This window comes from Bos javanicus, chromosome 3, assembly GCF_032452875.1.
Source record: "Bos javanicus breed banteng chromosome 3, ARS-OSU_banteng_1.0, whole genome shotgun sequence".
NCBI classification, from domain to species: Eukaryota; Metazoa; Chordata; class Mammalia; order Artiodactyla; family Bovidae; genus Bos; species Bos javanicus.
Genome location: NC_083870.1, coordinates 80,857,614 through 80,878,436, shown reverse-complemented (window position 1 = coordinate 80,878,436; position 20,823 = coordinate 80,857,614). Strand labels below are relative to the sequence as shown.

Genomic DNA, 20,823 nt, shown 5'->3' with positions numbered 1-20,823 from the left:
TGTTTTGACTCTTTTTGGTAGGCACAAATTGCTTATGGATTTCCTGATTTTTTTAAAACTAAGTATTAAATATTAAACCTTCAAGTGTAGATACTGGTTGCCATGAATTTCTAAACCAGGTTTCACATGGTTTAATAAGGTAATGTTTGACATACTACATTGTTACAGCTCATTTTAGCAAAGGATATCATACTTTTCTATGTAATATTTTTGGCAGAATTACTTTGTTGGAAAGTGCTAAGGATCAGTTTCCTCTCTGCTGTTATCTTTTTTTTTCATTGTGAAATTGTTTTACTTTGTTGAAAATGATGAAAACAATATCATTTTCTTGAATTGTAGAAATTGTTATAATGTTGGCATGCATTAAATATCTGTCTATTTAGTATTCATTGGAGGCGTTTGTCTTTGGAAATGCATAGCTGTACATACACAAAATGTATACTTTATCATTAGGAAGTGAATGCCTGTATTCAACATTAAGCTTTATTACAAATGTTTAGATTAAATGTATCATTCTGTTTCAGCTCCATCTGGTCTAACACCAACTAGCATACTACAGTTCTATTGTAGCACTAACTGCCTAGAGTTAGGACGGATGCTATGAGTGAGGGCTTAAGTCCCCAACAGGTCTGCCCCTACTTCATACACTAGCCACACAACAGAGGTCTCCAGGCCTGTTCTGGCTAACTCGCTTCAAATTTGGGAGTTCCTGTGACACTACAGGTTCAATAATGTGTTCAGTTCGTTCAGTTGCTCAGTCGTGTCCAACTCTTTGCAACCCCATGAATTGCAGCATGCCAGGCTTCCCTGTCCATCACCAACTCCTACAGCTTGCCCAAATTTATGTCCATCGAGTTGGTGATGCTGTCCAACCATTTCATCCTCTGTTGTCGTCTTCTCCTCCTGCCTTCAATCTTTACCAGCATCAGGATCTTCTCCACTGAGTCTATAGACTCCCATAGCTTAGGAGAGCACTGTACTTAGTAGTACAGTTTTGTTACAAAGGATGTAACTCAAAAACAGCATAATCAAGAGACTTAGGGCTGTGGCTTGTAGGTCCAAACTGCAGAGGTTTTATGTTCTTTCCCCGTAGGATCAGAGCATATTTGCCTCCCAGCACACCAGTGTATTAATTAACCAGAGATCTCTACTGAACTAGCTTCAGTGTCTAGAGGTTTTATGGGGGTTTTATATGTAGGCATGACTGGCCATGTTATTGAACTCTTATCTGCAGTTCTCTTCCTCTTCCTGGAGGTCAGGAGGCTAGGCTAATACTTATCTTGGAGAGACAGCAGTGAGCAGTCCTGAAGAGAGATCTTAGTTCCCTGCTCAGGAATTGAACCTAGGAAACCTAAATGAAAATCAGGAATCCTAGCCACCAGGCCACCAGGAGCTAGGTGCTAGAGGCAAAATGGCCCTGTCTCTTGCCCCCATTTGAAAGCAAGAATGTTTCAAGGAGGCAAAAACTATTAAAAACAGGTATAAAGTTTATTATTAGAGTCACAGCACAATGTATGGGAGAGCACATGGAGAAATAGTGTATTTAAGACAGAAACAAGGCAGAAGTACACATCCAATGAGGAGTGCAGTGAAGACATTTAAATCACATAGAACATTGTTTCCCGGTCTTTGTTTACATCTGGCCAATTATTATTATTTTTTAAATTAATTTATTTATTTTAATTGGAGGCTAATTACTTTACAATATTGTAGTGGTTTTTGCCATGCATTGACATGAATCAGCCATGGGTGTACATGTGTTCCCCATCCTGAGCTCCCTGCCACCTCTCTCCCCATCCCATCCCCCAGGGTCATCCCAGTGCACCAGCACTGAGCACCCTGTCTCATGCAGCGAACCTGGACTGGCAATCTGTTTCACATATGACAATATACATGTTTCAGTGCTATTCTCTCGAATCATCCCACCCTCGCCTTCTCCCGCAGAGTCCAAAAGACTGTTCTTTACATCTGTGTCTCTTGCTGTCTCACAAATAGGGTCATGGTCATTGTTACCATGTTACCATCTGACTGATCCTTGGACCCTCCCCCAGATGTGTGAGCACCTTTTTGATAAGATGGATCCTACCACAGAGACCTATGGGTACATGTCCACAGTTATTATGGGGTGAGGCCCTCTCCCTTTTTGACCCCCTAAGAAGCCTCCCTGCACACATGCAGATAGGGAAGTCTTCCTTGACCTCAGGCACCTTATCTCTTTGCTTTAGCAGAATTCAGCTTGTGCCACTAGCTTTGTCCTTGCGTGTCTGGGTAAGAGCAAGGCTTGAATTTTACTCTACTTGACAAACACCAGCTGCCCACCTACAGGCCCATCTATCTTCTACCTCAATATCACATGGCTCAAAGCCCCCATTCAATAATCACGTTAGGTCTTTTAAGTATGACCAGTCCCCATTCCGAAGCCATGTAGGGGCCTACCCTGAGTCACCTCATTCATTAGCATAACAAAAACATTCCTATCCACTGGGGATGTTCCAAGGGTTTGAGTTTCCCCTCTAGGAACCAAAGACAAAGACCAGTTAAATTTTTTATTATACCAATAATGTTCATATTAAGTACTTAATATAATCATCAATTATTATTTTGTAAGAAGTATCTTCAGAGGTGTCCAGCTCAGCCTATTATGCAGTCAATTATCCCTCCTACAATTTTTTTTTTCAGAATTAGATGAAACTTTCAGTTCAGTCACACAATCATGTCTGACTCTTTGTGATCCCATGGACTGCAGCACGCCAGTCTTCCCTGTCCATCACCAACTTCCGGAGTCCATCCAAACCCATGTCCATTGTGTCGGTGATGCCATCCAACCATCTCATCCTCTGTCATCCCTTTCTCCTCCTGCCCTCAATCTTTCCCAGCATCAGGGTCTTTTCCAATGAGTCAGCTCTTCTCATCAGGTGGCCAAAATATTGGAGTTTCAGCTTCAACATCAGTCCTTCCAATGAACACCCAGGACTGATCTCCTTTAGGATGGACTGATTGGATCTCCTTGCAGTCCAAGGGACTCTCAAAAGTCTTCACCAACACCACAGTTCAAAAGCATCAATTCTTTAGCACTGAGCTTTCTTTATAGTCCAACTCTCACATCTGTACATGACTACTGGAAAAACCATAGCTTTGACTAGATGGACATTTGTTCGCAGAGTAATGTATCTGCTTTTTAATATGGTGTCTTGGACTGCAAAGAGATCCAACTAGTCCATCCTAATGGAAATCAGTCCTCAATATTTGTTGGAAGGACTGATGCTGAGGCTGAAACTCCAGTTTTTGGCCACCTGATGTGAAGAACTGACTCATTGGAAAAGACCCTGATGCTGGGAAAGATTGAAGGCAGGAGGAGAAGGGGACAACAGAGGATGAGTGGTTGGATGGCATCACCAACTCAATGGACATGAGTTTGAGTAAACTCCAGGAGTTGGTGATGGACAGGGAAGACTGGTGTGCTGCAGTCCATGGGGCCGCAAAGAGTTGGACACAACTGAGCAACTGAACTGATGTACTCCTTTCCTGATTTGGAACCAGTTGTTGTTCCACGTCCAGTTCTAACTGTTGCTTCCTGACCTGCATACAGATTTCTCAGGAGGCAGGTCAGGTGATCTGGTATTCCCATCTCTTGAAGAATTTTCGACAGTTTGTGGTGATCTACAGTCAAAGGCTTAGGCAGAAGTAGATGTATAGTCTATAAGGCAGAAGTAGATGTTTTTCTGGAACTCTCTTGCTTTTTCAATGATCCAACAGATGTTGGCAGTTTGATCTCTGGTTCCTCTGCTGTTTCTAAATCCAGCTTGAACATCTGGAAGTTCATGGTTCATGTACTGTTGAAGCCTGGCTTGGAGAATTTTCAGCATTACTTTACTAGCATGTAAGATGAGTGCAATTGTGCGGTAGTTTGAGCATTCTTTGACATTGCCTTTCTTTGGGATTGGAATGAAAACTGACCTTTTCCAGTCCTGTGGCCACTGCTGAGTTATCCACATTTGCTGACATATTGAGTGCAGCACTTTCACAGCATCATCTTTTAGGATTTGAAATAGCTCAACTGGAATTCCATCACCTCCACTAACTTTGTTCATAGTGATGCTTCCTAAAGCCCACTTGACTTCACATTCCAGGATGTCTGGCTCTAGGTGAGTGATCACACCATCGTAATTATCTGGGTCGTGAAGATCTTTTTTGTATAGTTCTTCTGTGTATTCTTGCCCCCTCTTCTTAATATCTTCTGCTTCTGTTAGGTCCATACCATTTCTGTCCTTTATTGTGCCCATCTTTGCATAAAACGTTCCCTTGGTGTCTCAACTTTTCTTGAGATCTCTAGTCTTTCCCATTCTGTTGTTTTCCTCTATTTCTTTGCGTTGATTGTTGAGGAAGGCTTTCTTATCTCTCCTTGCTATCAAATGGGTATATCTTTCCTTTTCTCCTTTGACTTTCACTTCTCTTCTTTTCTCAGCTGTTTGTAAGGCCTCCTTGGACAACCATTTTGCCTTTTTTCATTTCTTTTTCTTGATATAGTCTTGATACCTGTCTCCTGTACAATGGCACAAACCTTTGTCCATAGTTCATCAGGCACTCTGTCTATCAGATCTAATCCCTTGAATCTGTTTCTCACTTCCACTGTATAATTGTAAGGGATTTGATTTAGGTCATACCTGAATGGTCTAGTGGTTTTCCCTGCTTTCTTCAATTGAAGTCTGAATTTGGCAATAAGGGGTTCATGATCTGAGCCATAGTCAGCTCACAGTCTTGTTTTTGCTGACTGTATAGAGCTTCTCCATCTGTGACTGCAAAGAATATAATCAATCTGACTTCGGTATTGACCATCTGGTGATGTCCATGTGTAGAGTCCTTGTGTTGTTGGAAGATGGTGTTTGCTATGACCAGTCCATTCTCTTGGCAAAACTCTGTTAGCCTTTGCCCTGCTTCATTCTGTACTCCAAGGCCAAATTTGCCTGTTACTCCAGGTGTTTCTTTACTTCCTACTTTTGCATTCCAGTCCCCTGTAATGAAAATGACATCTTTTTGGGGTATTAGTTCTAGAAGTCATGTAGGTTTTTATAAAACCATTAAACTTCAGCTTCTTCAGCATTACTTTTTGGGGCGTAAACTTGGATTACTGTGATATTGAATGGTTTGCCTTGAAAACGAACAGATCATTCTGTTGTTTTTGAGACTGCATCCAAGTACTGCCTTTTGAACACTTTTGTTGACTGTGATGGCTACTCTATTTCTTCTAAGGGATTCTTGCCCACTGTAGTAGATAAAATGGTCATCTGAGTTAAATGAGACTTTAAAGATAAAGCTTTAACTTCCTGCAATTTTAATGGCATAGAGATATCCTTTGTATGTCTTGACTACTCAAAGCACAAGCAGCTCATTATTTGCAAGGCAACTATTCCCTGGTTTGACAAATTTAATTACTAGGTTTTTTCTTATATTAGATGGTAATTTCTATCACTTTTAGCTGCTTATTCTAGTTCTTCCTATGAAGAAACATAGAATAAATCTATCCTTCTTCCGTAAGAATAGCCTTCTGATGTTTGGAGATAACTATCATGAAACTGTAGTCATCTTTGATTTTCTTTGTTTTCTGTTCTGCAGACAAGTGGTGTCCTTTTGTTTATTTTTTGTCTATGCATTCTATCAGTGAAGTATATTTTTAGTGGAACCCCAGTATATACAGTTTACGTATCACATGTGTCAATTACATAAACGCACCTTTGTCAACCCATATATTAAGAATTGATAAAACTAAATATTTTTATATTTTAAGATAAAAATATAAATAGTCTCTTTTTAGAAGCATTTTATTTATTTTAATTTTACTTTTTTATTCAAGTATAGTTGATTTACATTGTTGTGATAGTTTCAGGTATACAGCAAAGTGATCCAGTTATGCATGTGTATCTACTTCTTTCAGATTCTTTTCCCTTAGGTTATTACAAAATACTGAGTGTAGTTTGCTTTATACACCTCTTCTACATCTTCATAACCTATAGTTCCGTACTTGACTTTCCACAACAGGTCATAGGATATGCTCTCCAGAGCCCCCAGTAAGTTTTCCTCTCCTAATATGTTATCTTGGTTGCCTTGCAGAATGGCATACACAGACAAATTTATCCTGTCGATGGGTTCTAATCACCACAAAATGCAGTGGGATTTCCTTCCTATCATCATCATATTTCTGTTAATACAGTCCAAGATTGTATCAGTGTTTAAAGAAGTATATTACACTTGTGGGTCTATTCGAAAGTAATAGTTCATACCTGGGCTATCTTTAGTAACTTCTCCCCCAAATTAATTTTTCTCTTCTTTGTATCTGAGGATATGTATTCTCCCCCTCTGCTTTTCTCCTCAGGTTGGTATATGACCATATGAGATTATACTTTTTCACTTTAGTGCTACTTTTATAGTTTTAAGAAGAATATTTCAGTATTATTCTGATAACTTTTGCTTTATTTAGAATGGGAAGCGAAGAGGGTTAAATACCTTACTTGAACACATGCAAAGCTTCTGGAGAATGTGTGGAAAGTTTGTTGGTGTTCAGGAAAGACAAACTATCTTGTTAATCAAGAAGTTTCATTTGTTTTTTCCTTACTGTGATTGTTACTACATTTTAACTATATTCCTTATATCCTAAACTCTTCACAGAGGCCTCTGAGCAAACTAAAATAGTTACAAAGGGTCATAATTCTCTGAGATTATCCTTATATTGTAAGATACATATATATACAAGTGTGCCTTATTTTATTGTGCTTCACAGACACTGTGTTTTTTTTTTAAAAATTGAAGGTTTGTGGCAACACTGCTTTGTCAGATGATGGTTAGCATTTTAAAACTGAGGTGTATATATATTGTTTTAGATATGTAGCATAAACATAACTTTTTTATATGTACCAGGAAACAAAAAAAAATTGTGTGACTTACTTTACTACGGTAATCACTTTCTTGGAGTGACCTGGAACCAAATCTTCAATGTCTCTGAAGTATGCCTATATGATATATTTGTATTTAAACCCTTGTGTTACTTCTTGCTCATTGTATCATTTTTTTTTTCAAGTAACTGACACATATTTACTTGTTTATTGCCTTTTCTTCCACTAGAACAGAGAAGGCTCCATAAAGGCAAAGATTTATCTGTTTTGTTCCTCTCAGGCACCTAGAACAGACCTGCTATTTAGAGTAAAAAGTACTTAAATATTGTTTACTGATTAAACTCCTTCCTTTACCTCTCTGTTGCATGACTTGTACATACCTGGTGATATATGATCTACTCTGTAAATTTTTAACTACCTTTCTTGTCTGCCTTCTTTTCTGTCTAATCTGTGCACAACCATCAGGTTGATTTTCCTCCCACACCCACTTTATGTTACTTGAGCCATACTGATCTTTTCTTTTCAATCCAGACGTTTGAACTACCTTAAAAAATGCAGTATAATGTAAATATTGTAACTTATAGTCTAAATTGTAGTTTTAGCAGCTTTCAGTTCAGTTTAGTTGCTTAGTCGTGTCTGACTCTGCGATCCCATGGACTGCAACACGCCAGCCTTCCCTGTCCACCAACTCTTGGAGCTTATCAAACTCATGTCCATCGAGTTAGTGATGCCATCCAACCATCTCGTCCTCTGTCATTCCCCTCTCCTCCTGCCTTCGATCTTTCCCAGCATCAGGGTCTTTTCTAATTAGTCAGTTCTTCGCATCAGGTGGCCAAAGTCTTGGAACTTCAGCTTTAGCATCAGTCCTTCCAGTGAATATTCAGGACTGATCTCCTTTAGAATGGACTGATTGTATCTCCTTGCAATCCAAGGAACTCTCAAGAGTCTTCTCCAACACCACAGTTCAAAAGCATCAATTCTTCAGCGCTCAGCCTTCTTTATAGTCCAACTCTCACATCCATACGTGACTACTGGAAAAAACCATAGCTTAAACTAGACGGACCTTTGTTGGCAAAGTAATGTCTCTGCTTTTTAATTTACTGTCTAGATTTGTCATAGCTTTTCTTCCAAGGGGCAAGTGTCTTTTAACTTCTTGGCTGCAGTCACCATCTGCAGTGATTTTGGAGCCCAAGAAAAAAAAGTATGTCACTGTTTCCTTGTTTCCCTATCTGTTTGCCATGAAGTGATGGGACCAGATGCCATGATCTTAGTTTTTTGAATGTTCAGTTTTAAGCCACCTTTTTCACTCTCCTCTCACTTTCACCATGCTTTATTGAGGTATAATTGAGGCACAGTCATCTGCACATATTTAAATTGTACAAATTGGTAAACTTTTCCATTTATATGACCCACGATCATCATAATCAAAACAATGAAGATATTCATTACTTTCAAAACTTTCCTTTTGCCTGTTTTTAACCCACCCTTCTCCTCATCCCCAGGAAACTACTGATTTGCTTTCTGTCACTAAAGTTTGTATTTTCTAGAAATGTCTATAAATGGAGTCAAACAGTATGTACTGTATGACTTCTTTCCCTCAGCTTATTATTTTGAGATTCATCCATGTTGCTTCATGTTATCAGTAGTTTTTTTCCTTTTTAACTCTGAGCAGTATTCTGTTCCACAATTCGCACTTTCATTGATTTGTTGAACATTGGGTTATTTCCTGTTTGGGGTCGTTAGAGATAAAATTGCTCTGGACATTTGCTTTTATTCTTTATTTGGCTGCACTGGGTTTTAGCTGTGGCACAGGGGATCTTGAGTCTTTGTTGCAGCATGCAGGATCTTTAGTTGTGGCACGTGGGACCTAGTTCCCTGATCAGGACAGAACCTGGGCCCTCTGCATTGGGAGTAGAGTCTTAACCACTGGATCACCAGGGAAGTCCCCCACCTGTTTTCTAATGTGTTTTCTGCCCAATTTACATTCTCACCATCAGTGTCCAAGGCTGTAGTTCACTCAGTGTCCTCACCAACATTTGACATACTGACCCTTTAATTTTAGCCTTTCTGTTTGGTTTATATCTTATTGTGGTTTTAATTTGAATATCCCTTTTGACAAATGGTTTTGAACATCTTTTAATGTACTAATTTATCATCTTTATATCTCCTTAGTTAATATATCTTTTGAAATATTTTGTACATTTTTTGTTTATTTATTTATTTTAAATTTAAATTTATTTATTTTAATTGGAGGCTAATTACTTTACAATATTGTATTCGTTTTGCCATACATCAACATGAATCCGCCACAGGTGTACACGTGCTCTAGCTGTTGATCTTCTTAAGTTGTTAGAGTTCTTTATTCTAGATACAACTCCTTTATTGGATATATTTGGGTTTACAGCCACTCTGTAGGCTGTCCTTTTATTTTCTTAATATCTTTTGAAGAAGAAAATTGCTTATTTTGACAATGTCCTGTTTATTATTTTTTTATTTTCTAATTCATATTTCTTATGTCATGTTTAAAAAATCTTTGCCAAATTCGAGATAACAAAAATGTCCTCCTGTGTTTTCTTCAAGAACTTTTATAATTTTACCTCTTAAGTTTAGGTTTATAAATGATTTCAAGTTAATTGTTATTTACAATATGAGGTAAAGGTCCAGGTTAATATTTTTTTTGCAGTTGTTCTAGCATAATTTGTTAAAAAAGATTATCCTTTTTCATTGAATTTCTTGACACTTTTTTCAAAAATCAATTGATTGTATACATAGGGCTCTGTCTCTGGACCCCCTATTCTATTCCATTGATCTAAATGTCTGTATTTATACCAATACTGCATTGTCTTGATAGTTTTATAGTAAGTCCTGAAAACAGTAAGTGTAAGTGCTCCAACTCTATTCTTTTTCTATTTGTTTTGTCCATCCTGGGTCCTTTGTATGTGCATATAAATTTTAGAATCAGCTATCAATTTCTGTGAAAAATGTCTGCTGGGAATTTGGAATTGTGTTGAATCTGTATGCTGATTTGTGCAGAATTGACAACAATTTGCCATAAATATATCTCTCCGTTTATTTAGGCCTTCTTTTATCAACAATGTTTTGTAGTTTTCAGGGTGTAAATCTGACGCATATTTTTTCAGATTTATCCTTAGCGTTTCATATTCCTTGATACTATTTTTTATTGTAATTTTGAGGCAGACGTCACATAACATGAAATTGATCATTTTAAAGTCAATAGTTCAGTGACATTTGGTACATTCACAGTGTTTTGTAATCACAAACTCTGCTTAACTTTAGAAACGTTTTCATGACCTCAAAATAAAATCTGTACCCATTAAACAGTTACTGCCCTATTTTCCCTCTGCCTAGGTCCTGGCAACAGCCCATCTGCTTTCTGTCTTTTGTTTATTCTGGGTGTTTCATATAAACAGAAGTCACTGTGTATCTGGCTTCTTTCACTTAGCATGGTGTTTCTGAGTGCTGTAATATATGTATGAGTTCTTCATTCCTTTTGTGGCTGAATGATACTCCATTGTGTGCATATGTCACAGTTTGTTTATTCATTCATCATTGATGGACAGTTTGAGTTGTTTTCACCTTTTGACTATTATGAAGAGTGTTGTCTATGAATGCTCATGTACAAGCATTTGAACATCTGTTTTCAGTTCTTTTGAGGTTATATACTTAGAGCCAGACGTGGTGGATCATGTGCTTACTCTCTGTTTAACTTGTTGAGTACCTGCAAGCTGTCTCCACAGTGGCTGCACCATTTTACACTTCGAAAGCAGTGTACGAGGGTTCCAATTTCTCCATATCTTCATAGACTCTTGTTACTTTCTGCTTTTATTATTTTAGCCATCCAAATAGGAATAAACTGGCAACTCATCATAGTTTTGATCTGAGTTTTCCTAATGACTATGTTGAGCATCTTTTCTTGTGCTTATTGTCTGTTTTTATGTCATCTTTGGAGAAACGCTTAATCGAGTTCTTTGCCTGTTTTTAAACAGAGTTGTATTTCTTTTTGTTGCTGCATTCTTTATACATTCTTGATACTATTTTAAATAGTTTTACTTTCTAAATTTTGGTTTCCTGTTGCTTGTTGCTAGCATATACAAGTACAGCTGATTTTGTATATTTATCTTGTATCATGCAGACTTGCTTTTTATCTCTAGTAGATTTTGCCCTTAGGATTTTCTGTATAGACTATCATGTCATCTACAAGAAGTTTTACTTCTTCCTTTACAGTATGTATACCTTTTATTTTTCTTGCTGTACTGCAGTAGATAGAAATCTCAGGAAAATTTCTGCATTGAACTTTTGAGAGTGGACATCCTTGCTTTCTTCCTGACCTTACAGAGAAAGCATTCATTCTTTTATTATTAAGCATTATCTTAGCTATGTTTTTTAATTTACAGATTTTTTTTCCAAGATGGGAACTTATTCCTATATTGCTGAGAGATTTTGTCATAATAATTTCTGGAATTTATCTACTGCTTTTCTCCATTTGTTGATATCAGCAGTGTGGCTTTTTTATTTTTGGTCTGTTATCATGATGAATTATGCACACTCAGTTGCTCAGTTTTGTCTGACTCTTTGCGACCCCATGGACAGGTCAAACCCTACCCAGGCTTGATCCCTGGGTCGGGAAGATCTCCTGGAGAAGGAAATGGCAACCCACTCCAGTATTTTGCCTGGGAAATCCCATGGATAGAGGAGCCTGGTGGGCTACAGTTCATGGGGTTGAAGAGTTTGACATGATTGAACAACTAAAGAGCAACAGCATGCTATCAATTATTGAGGGGAGAAGAGGCTGAATGGGAGACCTAGCCAAGGTCTAAGGGTAAAGGCAGCTAGATGGGAGACTGTGAACATTTTCAGAACATTTTAATTCTAGTTGTTACTGTTTTAAATTGGGAAATACTATATTCACTAAAAGCTGTGAAAAAAATTTTAATGTTTTTTAACAAAATGCAGTGACTGGAAAATGAGGGGAGGAGGTATTGAAACCTCTTATCATAACTGTGGATTTGTCTCCTTTTCCTTTCAGTTTTAGAAATTGTTGCTTTATATATTTTGAAGCTTTGTTAGGTGCACAGACATGATTGTTGATCCCCTTGATCTCTTTCTATTTATGAAATGACCATCATTATCCCTCTTTTCTAATAAACAGTATTTTCCTTCATCAGCAACTTATTCTGATGATCTTAATTTTCCCATCACCTATCAGGAAACTGGTTTATTCCAAAGAAAGTACTTTCTAATGGTCAGTTTTCCAAAGATGTAATGATCTGCCTCAATAAGAAACAAAAATTTGAAACAAAGTTTTTAAATCATAGAGTGAATTTGTAGTGATATTATATATAAATTTCAAATATGTTTCATCATTGGATTACATGCTTTTTGAAGTACTTTCTAAGCTTGACCTTCTGTAATTCTAATTAATTGTATATTATGACTACTTACATCTAATAATTAGATGAAATTGCTTCATATATTTTTTATCTCATGAGTCTTTTTGTCTGTATATTGTCTATTCTTAACATGTCTCTTCTGATACGTACTCTGGTCTTTGTACTCTTAGACAATCTTGATAAAAAGCATGCTTATCATTTATTTGTCAACTATGTACAGTATTGTTTCTTTTTTGTTATGAAGTGTTGTTTAACTGTACCTATTAATATAATGTGTTCTCTCCTCAATTGGATTATAAGCTTTAACAACAGGATTGTATATTTTCCTTCCCTTCCCATCCTGACTCTCTGCCAAAATACTCAAAAAAACTGACAGAAACACTGAGCAGATAACATGGGTTTAATTAGTATTCTGTTTATTAAAAGATATCATTAGTTTGCTTGCACTAAGTGCTAAAGAGAAAGACTAGGTTTGGTGTTTTGCTGTTGAGACAGAAGGTATTGGAATTTTAAATTCTAGGGTTGAATGACAAGGAAAGAAACCTGTCACTTTTTGTACAGTGGCAAGATTAGTATATCATTGAACATCCAGTGAATATGTTGAGTGTGTTAAGTAATAGTCATCTACCCTTTTTGGAGTTTATTTTTAATTCCATATATGTATATCATAAAGATAAATTTTTGCTTTTATTTTCTTAAAGCAGTTCTTGGAACACCTCACAGCTTGCCACATCTGATGAATCCATCCATCTCCCCTGCATTTTTACCCTTGAATAAAGCACATCAGGTATACAAATAGCATTGAATTGAAACATAAAAAATTTGGAATGAATATTTTGTTTGTTCTTAACACTTAAAGTTCTCAAGGAATTAGAGTATTTTGTTTTTAAATAAAGTTCTTAGTAATAAATGTACCTACATAAAAACAGAACTCAATGAGGTAATCAAAGCAGCATCGCTTATATATTTATTGAGTCCTATTTGTAGGACATTAAGAAGTAAAGAGGTATATTTTGTGGTTTATTTTTCTAGAAATAAATCAGTAGCTCAAAGCAAGTCTGATATGGTTTTGACCCAAAAACTTACAGAAAGAAAAATAAATGAACAATAGCTCTATTCTTAAAACTTAATCAGTGTTATGCATGAGACAGGGTGCTCAGGGCTGGTGCACTGGGATGAGCCTGAAGGATGGGATGAGGAGGGAAGGGGGAGCAGGGTTCAGGATGGGGAACACATGTGCACCCATGGCTGATTCATATCAACGTATGGCAAAAACCACTACAATATTGTAAAGTAATTAGCCTCCAATTAAAATAAATAAATTAATTTTAAAAATCAGTGTTATAAAGATAATTTATATATGAGTGAAAAATATCTTTCTTACCTTTTTCAGATAAGTATTTTAAATATGTTTGTGTACATAAATATCCATAATATTGGAGATAAATATTACCTACTAATTTCAGGTGCTATTTAAGGCTATATCCATATAGAAGCATAATTACAAATCAAACCTAATATTAGTATGAAATAGATGGTTGTTGTAGTTTGAGTAAATGAATGTCTGTTCCTAAACCCAAGTTTTTTTAAATTTATTTTTTTAATTGAAGGATAATTGCTTTACAGAATTTTGTGGTTTTCTGTCATATGTTAACAGGAATCAGCCATAGGTACACCCATGTCCCCTCCCTCCTGAACCTCCCTCCCTTCTGCCTCCCCATCCCACCCTCTAAGTTGTCACAGATCCCCTGTTTGAGTTCCCTGAGTCATACAGCAAATTCCCATTGGTTATCTATTTTACGAATGGTATTGTAAGTTTCCATGTTACTCTCTCCATACATCTTACCCTCTCCCTCCTCCCCTCCGCCCCGGGTCCATAGGTCTGTTCTCTATATCTGTTTCTCCATTGCTGCTCTCCAAATAAATTCATCAATACCATCTTTTTAGATTCCATATTTAGGCATCAGTATACAATATTTATATTTCTGTTTCTGACTTAGTTCACTCTGTATAATAGGCTCTAGGTTTGTCCACCTCATCAGAACTGACTCAAAGTTGTTCCTTTTTATGGCTGAGCAGTATCCCATTTATATTTTTATATATATATATATTTATATATATATATATATATATATGTAGCACAGTTTCTTTATGTATTCATTTGTCAGTGGACATCTAGGTTGCATCCATGTTCTAGTTATTATAAATAGTGCTGCAATCAACACTGGGATACATGTGTCTTTTTCAGTTTTGGTTTCCTCAGGGTATATGTCTAGGAGTGATCTGGATTGTTAAATCATATGGTGGCTAAACCCAACTTTTTAAGGGAAAGGCCTATTATGTATTTTTCATTCTTAGAATCTAACATAGGACCTTATGCATTACTCATTCATTTACTCAACGTGTACTAGACACTCTGTTAGCCATTCATGCTATAGCATTGTACAAAATATTCACAGTCCATGGGGTCGCATATAGAGAAAACAACCAGTTAATTACAGTAAGGTTTAAAGTGATATGGGAGAAGAGTCCAGAGTTTGACAATACTCATTTTACTTTAAAGACCAAATGTTTAAAATAAAGACTGAAAGAAGTCTTTCTTGGTGGCTCAGATGGTAAAGAATCCACCTGTAATGCAGAAGACCTAGGTTCAATCCCTGGGTCTGGAAGATCCCCTGTAGAAGGGCAAGGCAAACTACTCCAGTATTCTTGCCTGGAGAATCCCATGGACAGGGAAGCCTGGTGGACTACAGTCCGTGGGGTCGCAAAGAGTCAGATACGACTGAGCGACTGACACAAAGACCAAACTGCTTAATATGGCCTTGAGGGCCTGTCCAAACTGGCTTCCCCTGCCTCTCATACACCTTAGGTGTCCCTGTCCCAGCTATAGTGAACTGCTTTTGGTCCTTGAAGGACTTTCTTCTCTTCTCCTTAGGTCTTTGCTCCTGCTGTTCCTCCTGCTTGAAATCTTTCCCATCCCAACACCACCTCATTTCCCCAGACTTCACCTAGTTATTTCTCTGCAGCCTTCAGATCTCTGTGCATGAGTTAGTTACTCAGGGAAACCTTCCTTGAATTTATCAGTCTAAATCAAGTTCCACTACTCTTTGTTCTCATCACTCCTTGTATTTTTCCTTCATACACTCATTGCCATTATTAATTGTATATTTTTATAATTAATGTCTCCCTTCCTCAGGGGACTGTAAGATCCATGAGGGCAGATCATATTGTTTTCCTCTCTATGTATCACAGTGCCTGGCATATAGAAGTGCTCAATAAATTTTTGCTGAATGAATAAAATGAGCAAATAAATGATTGAAAGATACTGATATCAAAGCCAGAAGGGAGTGAGGAAAAGGGAGAAAGGATGAAAGAAAAGAAGGAAGAAATGTGGAATTAGTTTCATGACTGCATGGTCACATCTGGTATGTTACTGAAAGAATTAATTAGTGTTGCCTGTAATTGGAAAGTAGGATAAGAAGCTGTTGCTTGTGCTCAGATCAATGGGGGAATTCAACTTTAAAATGAATTGGCTTACACAACAATTACCTCTTCAAAATTAAGCTAACTTAATGTTTTGTCATTTTCACAGAGCTCACTTATGGGTAATACTTCTAATTTATTTCTTCAGAATCTTTCTCATGTACCACTGGCTCAGCAACAGCTAATGAAGTTTGAGAATATACATACTAATAATGTAAGTATGGAATTTTTTGTTTTGAAATGAGTTCACCCCTTTTCTGTAGTCATGCTGTTGGTCAGGTGGTTTATGAATTTTCACATGTACAGTTTTTTTATTAGGTTATATCTTGCTGCCACGAGCAAAATTCTTTTTTCTTTTGCAGAAACCGGGCTTACTTGGAGAACCCCCAGCTATGGTACTTCAGACTGCCGTAGGGATAGGGTCACCGCTTCCATTGAAAACAGAGCTGGGCCATCTTGGAGAAGTACATAAAAGTAAATGATGTGTATTTGCTGAGACGTCAGTAAACAGTCAGATTTGAGATTTAAAGATAGTGTACCTGTATTCTACTTGTATTTACAGGAAGGTCAGATTTGAGTTTTTTTAATCATTTAAAGTTTCAAGAGCCCTCTGGGCTTTTCTATTTTTAACATTAGAATACTATTGATAAGTTATGTATTGATGGAGTTGCTTCTATGCCAAGATAAGACTTTCTCTGTTGGATATGCGTTAATATTTGATGATGATTCATAGAAGCATGAGGCAAAGACATAAATGCATTGAGACTGACATGCTGCCCACTGGGCTGACAGCACATTGCAGAGTGATCCATTTAACTTTTGCCTGGATGAAGAAACTGTTAGCTTTTATTAAGAAATATCTGGTAATTATAAATTTAAAGTTTGATTATTAAGAAATATCTGGTAATTGTAAAGTTAAAGTTTCATTGTTTGTATAACTTTTAAAATGTGAACTCCAACATAGTAGCAGAAAAAAATGATGTACTATGTACTTCTAAAATATGACAAATTTAAACAGAACAATTATTTTTCTTTTTAGAATAACACCATGGTAGTATACCAAGACTTCTTACTTGAGTGTGATTTTGAAAGGCATTTTCAGTTTGAAGTTTCACTGAAATTTGTTCAAAGTAAGGATGCTGAGGGGGAAAAAAGAGAAAAGCCGTCATGAGTGATTTTTTTTTTAAGTCAGTTAAATATGGGTAGCATGTTGAACCTCTTGTACATGAAGCCAAGTGAAATAGTTAAATGATCAATTCAGACTATTGAAATTGGGCAAAAGTTAAACCAGTATACAGACAGGTATAGAAATTTTTATGGTGTGATGAGTCCTAAAAATTAAATTTTGTATGCTTAAAAGCTTATGCAGATATTTATTATTTATATTGGGTTAAATAACTAGCCAATTGCTTCAGCATTGTTGCTTTAAGAACATTGAAAATTAGAAGTGTCCAAGTAAATATATTGCTCAAAAATAGAACTAAGAATCTATCTACAAATAATAAGTACTAAAATTAAGAAATTTGTTTAGAGAATTTTTAAAGTCTAACTTTGATTTAATTACAATAGTTATCAAAACTAGTTCTTTTCGTTTAGCTTTGACCTATAGATTTTTTAAAAATGGAATGATTCAGAATTTTCCTATTAAAACTTCTATTCCTTTCAGAATTTCTTGTTAATCCCTGTAAATAAAAATGTAAAACTTTCATGTATTAAACTTTCATTTGGTGCTTATCCATTCACAAATATTGATGTTTTTTAAACCAGTGGTGTGCTGATGTTTAAAAACCAACTCTCTGAGTTAAAAAAGAAATCTTGATTTGTAGTGTTTGTGGACTTGTGTTTGTAAACAGTCCAACCAAGGCTGATTTCAGGTTACCCATGCAAAGATGTTGAACTTAGGAGCTGGGAGGAGACAGTGTATTTGACTCATGAGTTGGTACAAGTCAGCTGACTAAATATAATTATTGGATTAATGTAACTTTAATAATTTTTGACTGTCAGGGAATTTTTTTAAACTGAAGGCATATTTAATTATTCCCTTCAAACATAGAAGCTGGCAAATTACAGTGGGCATTTTTTTTTTTAAAGGCACTGATATAACTTAAATGCAAAAATGTACATGCTGTCAACTTCTAAAGTGTGCAATTAAAACTTGGAATGAAAGAGTATAGTATCCTTGAGATTATACTGAAAGTTGCTGAAATAGGAAAAGTGTGATTCCTATTAGAGGTTTTTGTTTTTCCATACAAGATGCTGCTAATCTACAACCTTTAACCTCACATTTTAAATTTAACTGTTTTCTAATAGATTAAAAAATAGGTTTCTGCACATTTTGCCCACAACTTGACAAAATCAAAAGGACTATTGTGAATAAGCCTCATCTAACCAAAATTTTTTGCATTTATGATTCACAGCAGCACCTAATTTGATTCCAACTCAAACAACTATAACAACTGGCATGGGCATGTTACCATTCCTTCCAAATCAGCACATTGCTGGACAAGCTGGACCAGGGCATGGGAGCACTCAGGAGAAACAGCCAGCATTGGTGGGAATGGCAGAAGGAAATTTCTCAGGGTCACAGACTTATCTGCAGAGCTTTCCAAACCTTACTGCTGGTGGCTTGCTCACAGGACATCAAAAGCAACAACAAAGTCAGCCAAAAGGCCTGGAGATAAGTTCAGGGGTAAGAAAACTCTGTGTGTGTGTGTGTGTGTGTGTGTGTGTGTGTGTGTGTGTAAAAGAGAGAGTGTGTGCATGCATGCATACACATATATATAAATGCACACATGTATCTACATGAAGTATATATATGTATACTACATGTGTGTGTATACTACCAAGCAATATGTATATATTCCTTTTTATTTGTATCTTAAATGATTCTAATTCTAGAGTATTTAATTTTTTGGTTATTTTACAGGTGTTATAATTTATAAAGCATCAAGTAATCTGAACTATTTTTGTATTTCAAAAGAAGTTGATAATATACTTAAAGTATATATTACAAACTGCATAATTCCTATGTCAATGACATGCTGACTGTTTTCATAGTGTGCATTTGCTTCTCAAAAGAAGAAAATATTGGACCCTTAAAAAAAGCTATTATTATAATATCTTTTGATAAGTTATGCCAAATGATGTTTGGGATTCTGCTTAATTACTTGCCAGTTTGTAAATAAAATATATGTATAAAATGGTTTTTAAATCTATCATTATAAAATGTTTAAATATGAATTCTTTATTCCTGTAAATGTTTACTTTTCTAAAAGTCTTGGGATGTGCATAATTTTCAAATATACTGTAATATAGGTTCAAAATTTTGTAGTTTAGGAAAGCATAGGAGTACCATTAATACTTATCCAATTATATAATATTCTTTATTATATAATTAGTAAATGATAATGCTATTCTTTAAAATACAATATTATTTCTAAAATATATATATTTTTGTAGCTAATTAAGTATTATTTTAATATTTAAAAGTAGAATAAATTCTAGTTTATCTGAAAGATTTCAAAGCTAGTTATTAATCTCTGGTGTGTTCAAAAGAACCTAATCTTGGTTTTAATTCTGGAGGATTTTACTCGAATTTATTGGTTCATAAACCACTGACATTTGTAAATATTATAATTGGTAGGTAGAATAAAGTACATTTAATTTAATTTTTTATTTGTATCTTAAAATACCATTTTGAGCAAACTTCAGGAGATGGTGAAAGACAGGGAAGCCTGGCATTCTGTAGTCCATGGGGTCGCAAAGAGTCTGACATGACAACAACAAAAAATATTGTTTGATTTAGAAGTGACATGTGAGGGAAAAAATTCTTGTAATTGGCTGTATTCAAATCTCAAAATGATACTATTGACTTTGTAAGAGGTTTTGTTGTCACCTAGTCATGACAGGAGGTATGGGTAGAATACCTATAATTGTTCATTGAGAAAACTAAGGTGGTTCTTCATAGAATGAAGAATTTTAAATGTTTATTTGAAGGATTAATTGCTTAAGTTATTAAGGGAAGTTAACTAAAACTCATATATAAATACTCTGTTTCTTTTTGCACAGACCTCTTAATGCATGGAAAGTACCAGGACAGTGGTCCCTAACCTTCCTGGTACCAGGGACTGGTTTCATGGAACACAGTTTTTTCCATGGATGGGGGAGTGGGGGTGGGTTTGAGATGATCCAAGTGTGTTACATTTATTGTGCACTGCATTTCTATTATTACATCAGCTCCACCACAGTGCATCAGGCATTAGATCCCAAAGGCTGGGGACCTGTGCACTAGAGTCTTTAGAAAAACTGGACTTGAGATATTCACATAATGGACAAGTGAAAGTGTGTCTGGTAGAAGACAGCTGAAGTAGGGCAGAGCCTAGAAAACAAGTCCCACGATGAAGAATTGAGGGAAATAGATATATGGAACTTGGCAAGGGTTGACCAGCTGTCATTTTATTTGACGTTTAAAAAAAAAAAATTCACAAACTAGTCTAGTCACATAGTATTTTATGTTTCTTTAGTGGGCAGAATTAGTCTAATAAGTATGACAAACGATAAAGCTGATTTAGGCTTAATATAACACAGAACAATTGAAGTTTTAAAACAAAGAAAAAGTTCACACTTTCACAAGGATATGAATGCCGTATCACTGAAGGCAATTATGCAGACCCTGGTGAACACCTGTACATATTGTTGTAGAAGTGATTCTTCTCTACTGAAAATAGGGACTTGCTTGGACCAGGTAGTTTCAAAATATGTTTTCTAATTATGTAGCAAGATTTTGGACTTTGTTAAACAGTTGGTTAAACTTGGATGCAGAGTTTTAGACCTGCATCTTTTACATTATGTTGATTAGTGATTCTTGATTCTGTCTTTCTGTCAGAATCACCACTATAGGTGTCGAGGGTTAGACTCTATCTTCTTCAGCCCTGAGAATTTGATTCAGAGAAATAGGGGTGAGATCTGAATTTTAAGTGTACAACTCAGTGGCATTAAGTACATTCACATTGTTTTACAACTGTTGCTACTATCCACTCCAG

At 36.0% G+C, this 20,823-nt stretch overlaps 1 protein-coding gene across 2 annotated transcripts in view; it reads left to right on the top strand.

The window, feature by feature from the left end:
- RAVER2 (ribonucleoprotein, PTB binding 2) overlaps positions 1 to 20,823 on the top strand; it is a 137,350-nt gene that overhangs the window by 59,226 nt on the left and 57,301 nt on the right. Inside the window, exons 6-9 of one of the 2 annotated variants that reach the window (XM_061411726.1) lie at positions 13,000 to 13,085; positions 15,930 to 15,995; positions 16,144 to 16,255; positions 18,202 to 18,470. In XM_061411726.1, coding sequence (XP_061267710.1) covers positions 13,000 to 13,085; positions 15,930 to 15,995; positions 16,144 to 16,255; positions 18,202 to 18,470 — 533 coding nt within the window. Of the gene's footprint in view, positions 1 to 12,999; positions 13,086 to 15,890; positions 15,996 to 16,143; positions 16,256 to 18,201; positions 18,471 to 20,823 lie in introns of both variants that reach the window. The other variant, XM_061411725.1, reaches the window with a different exon arrangement.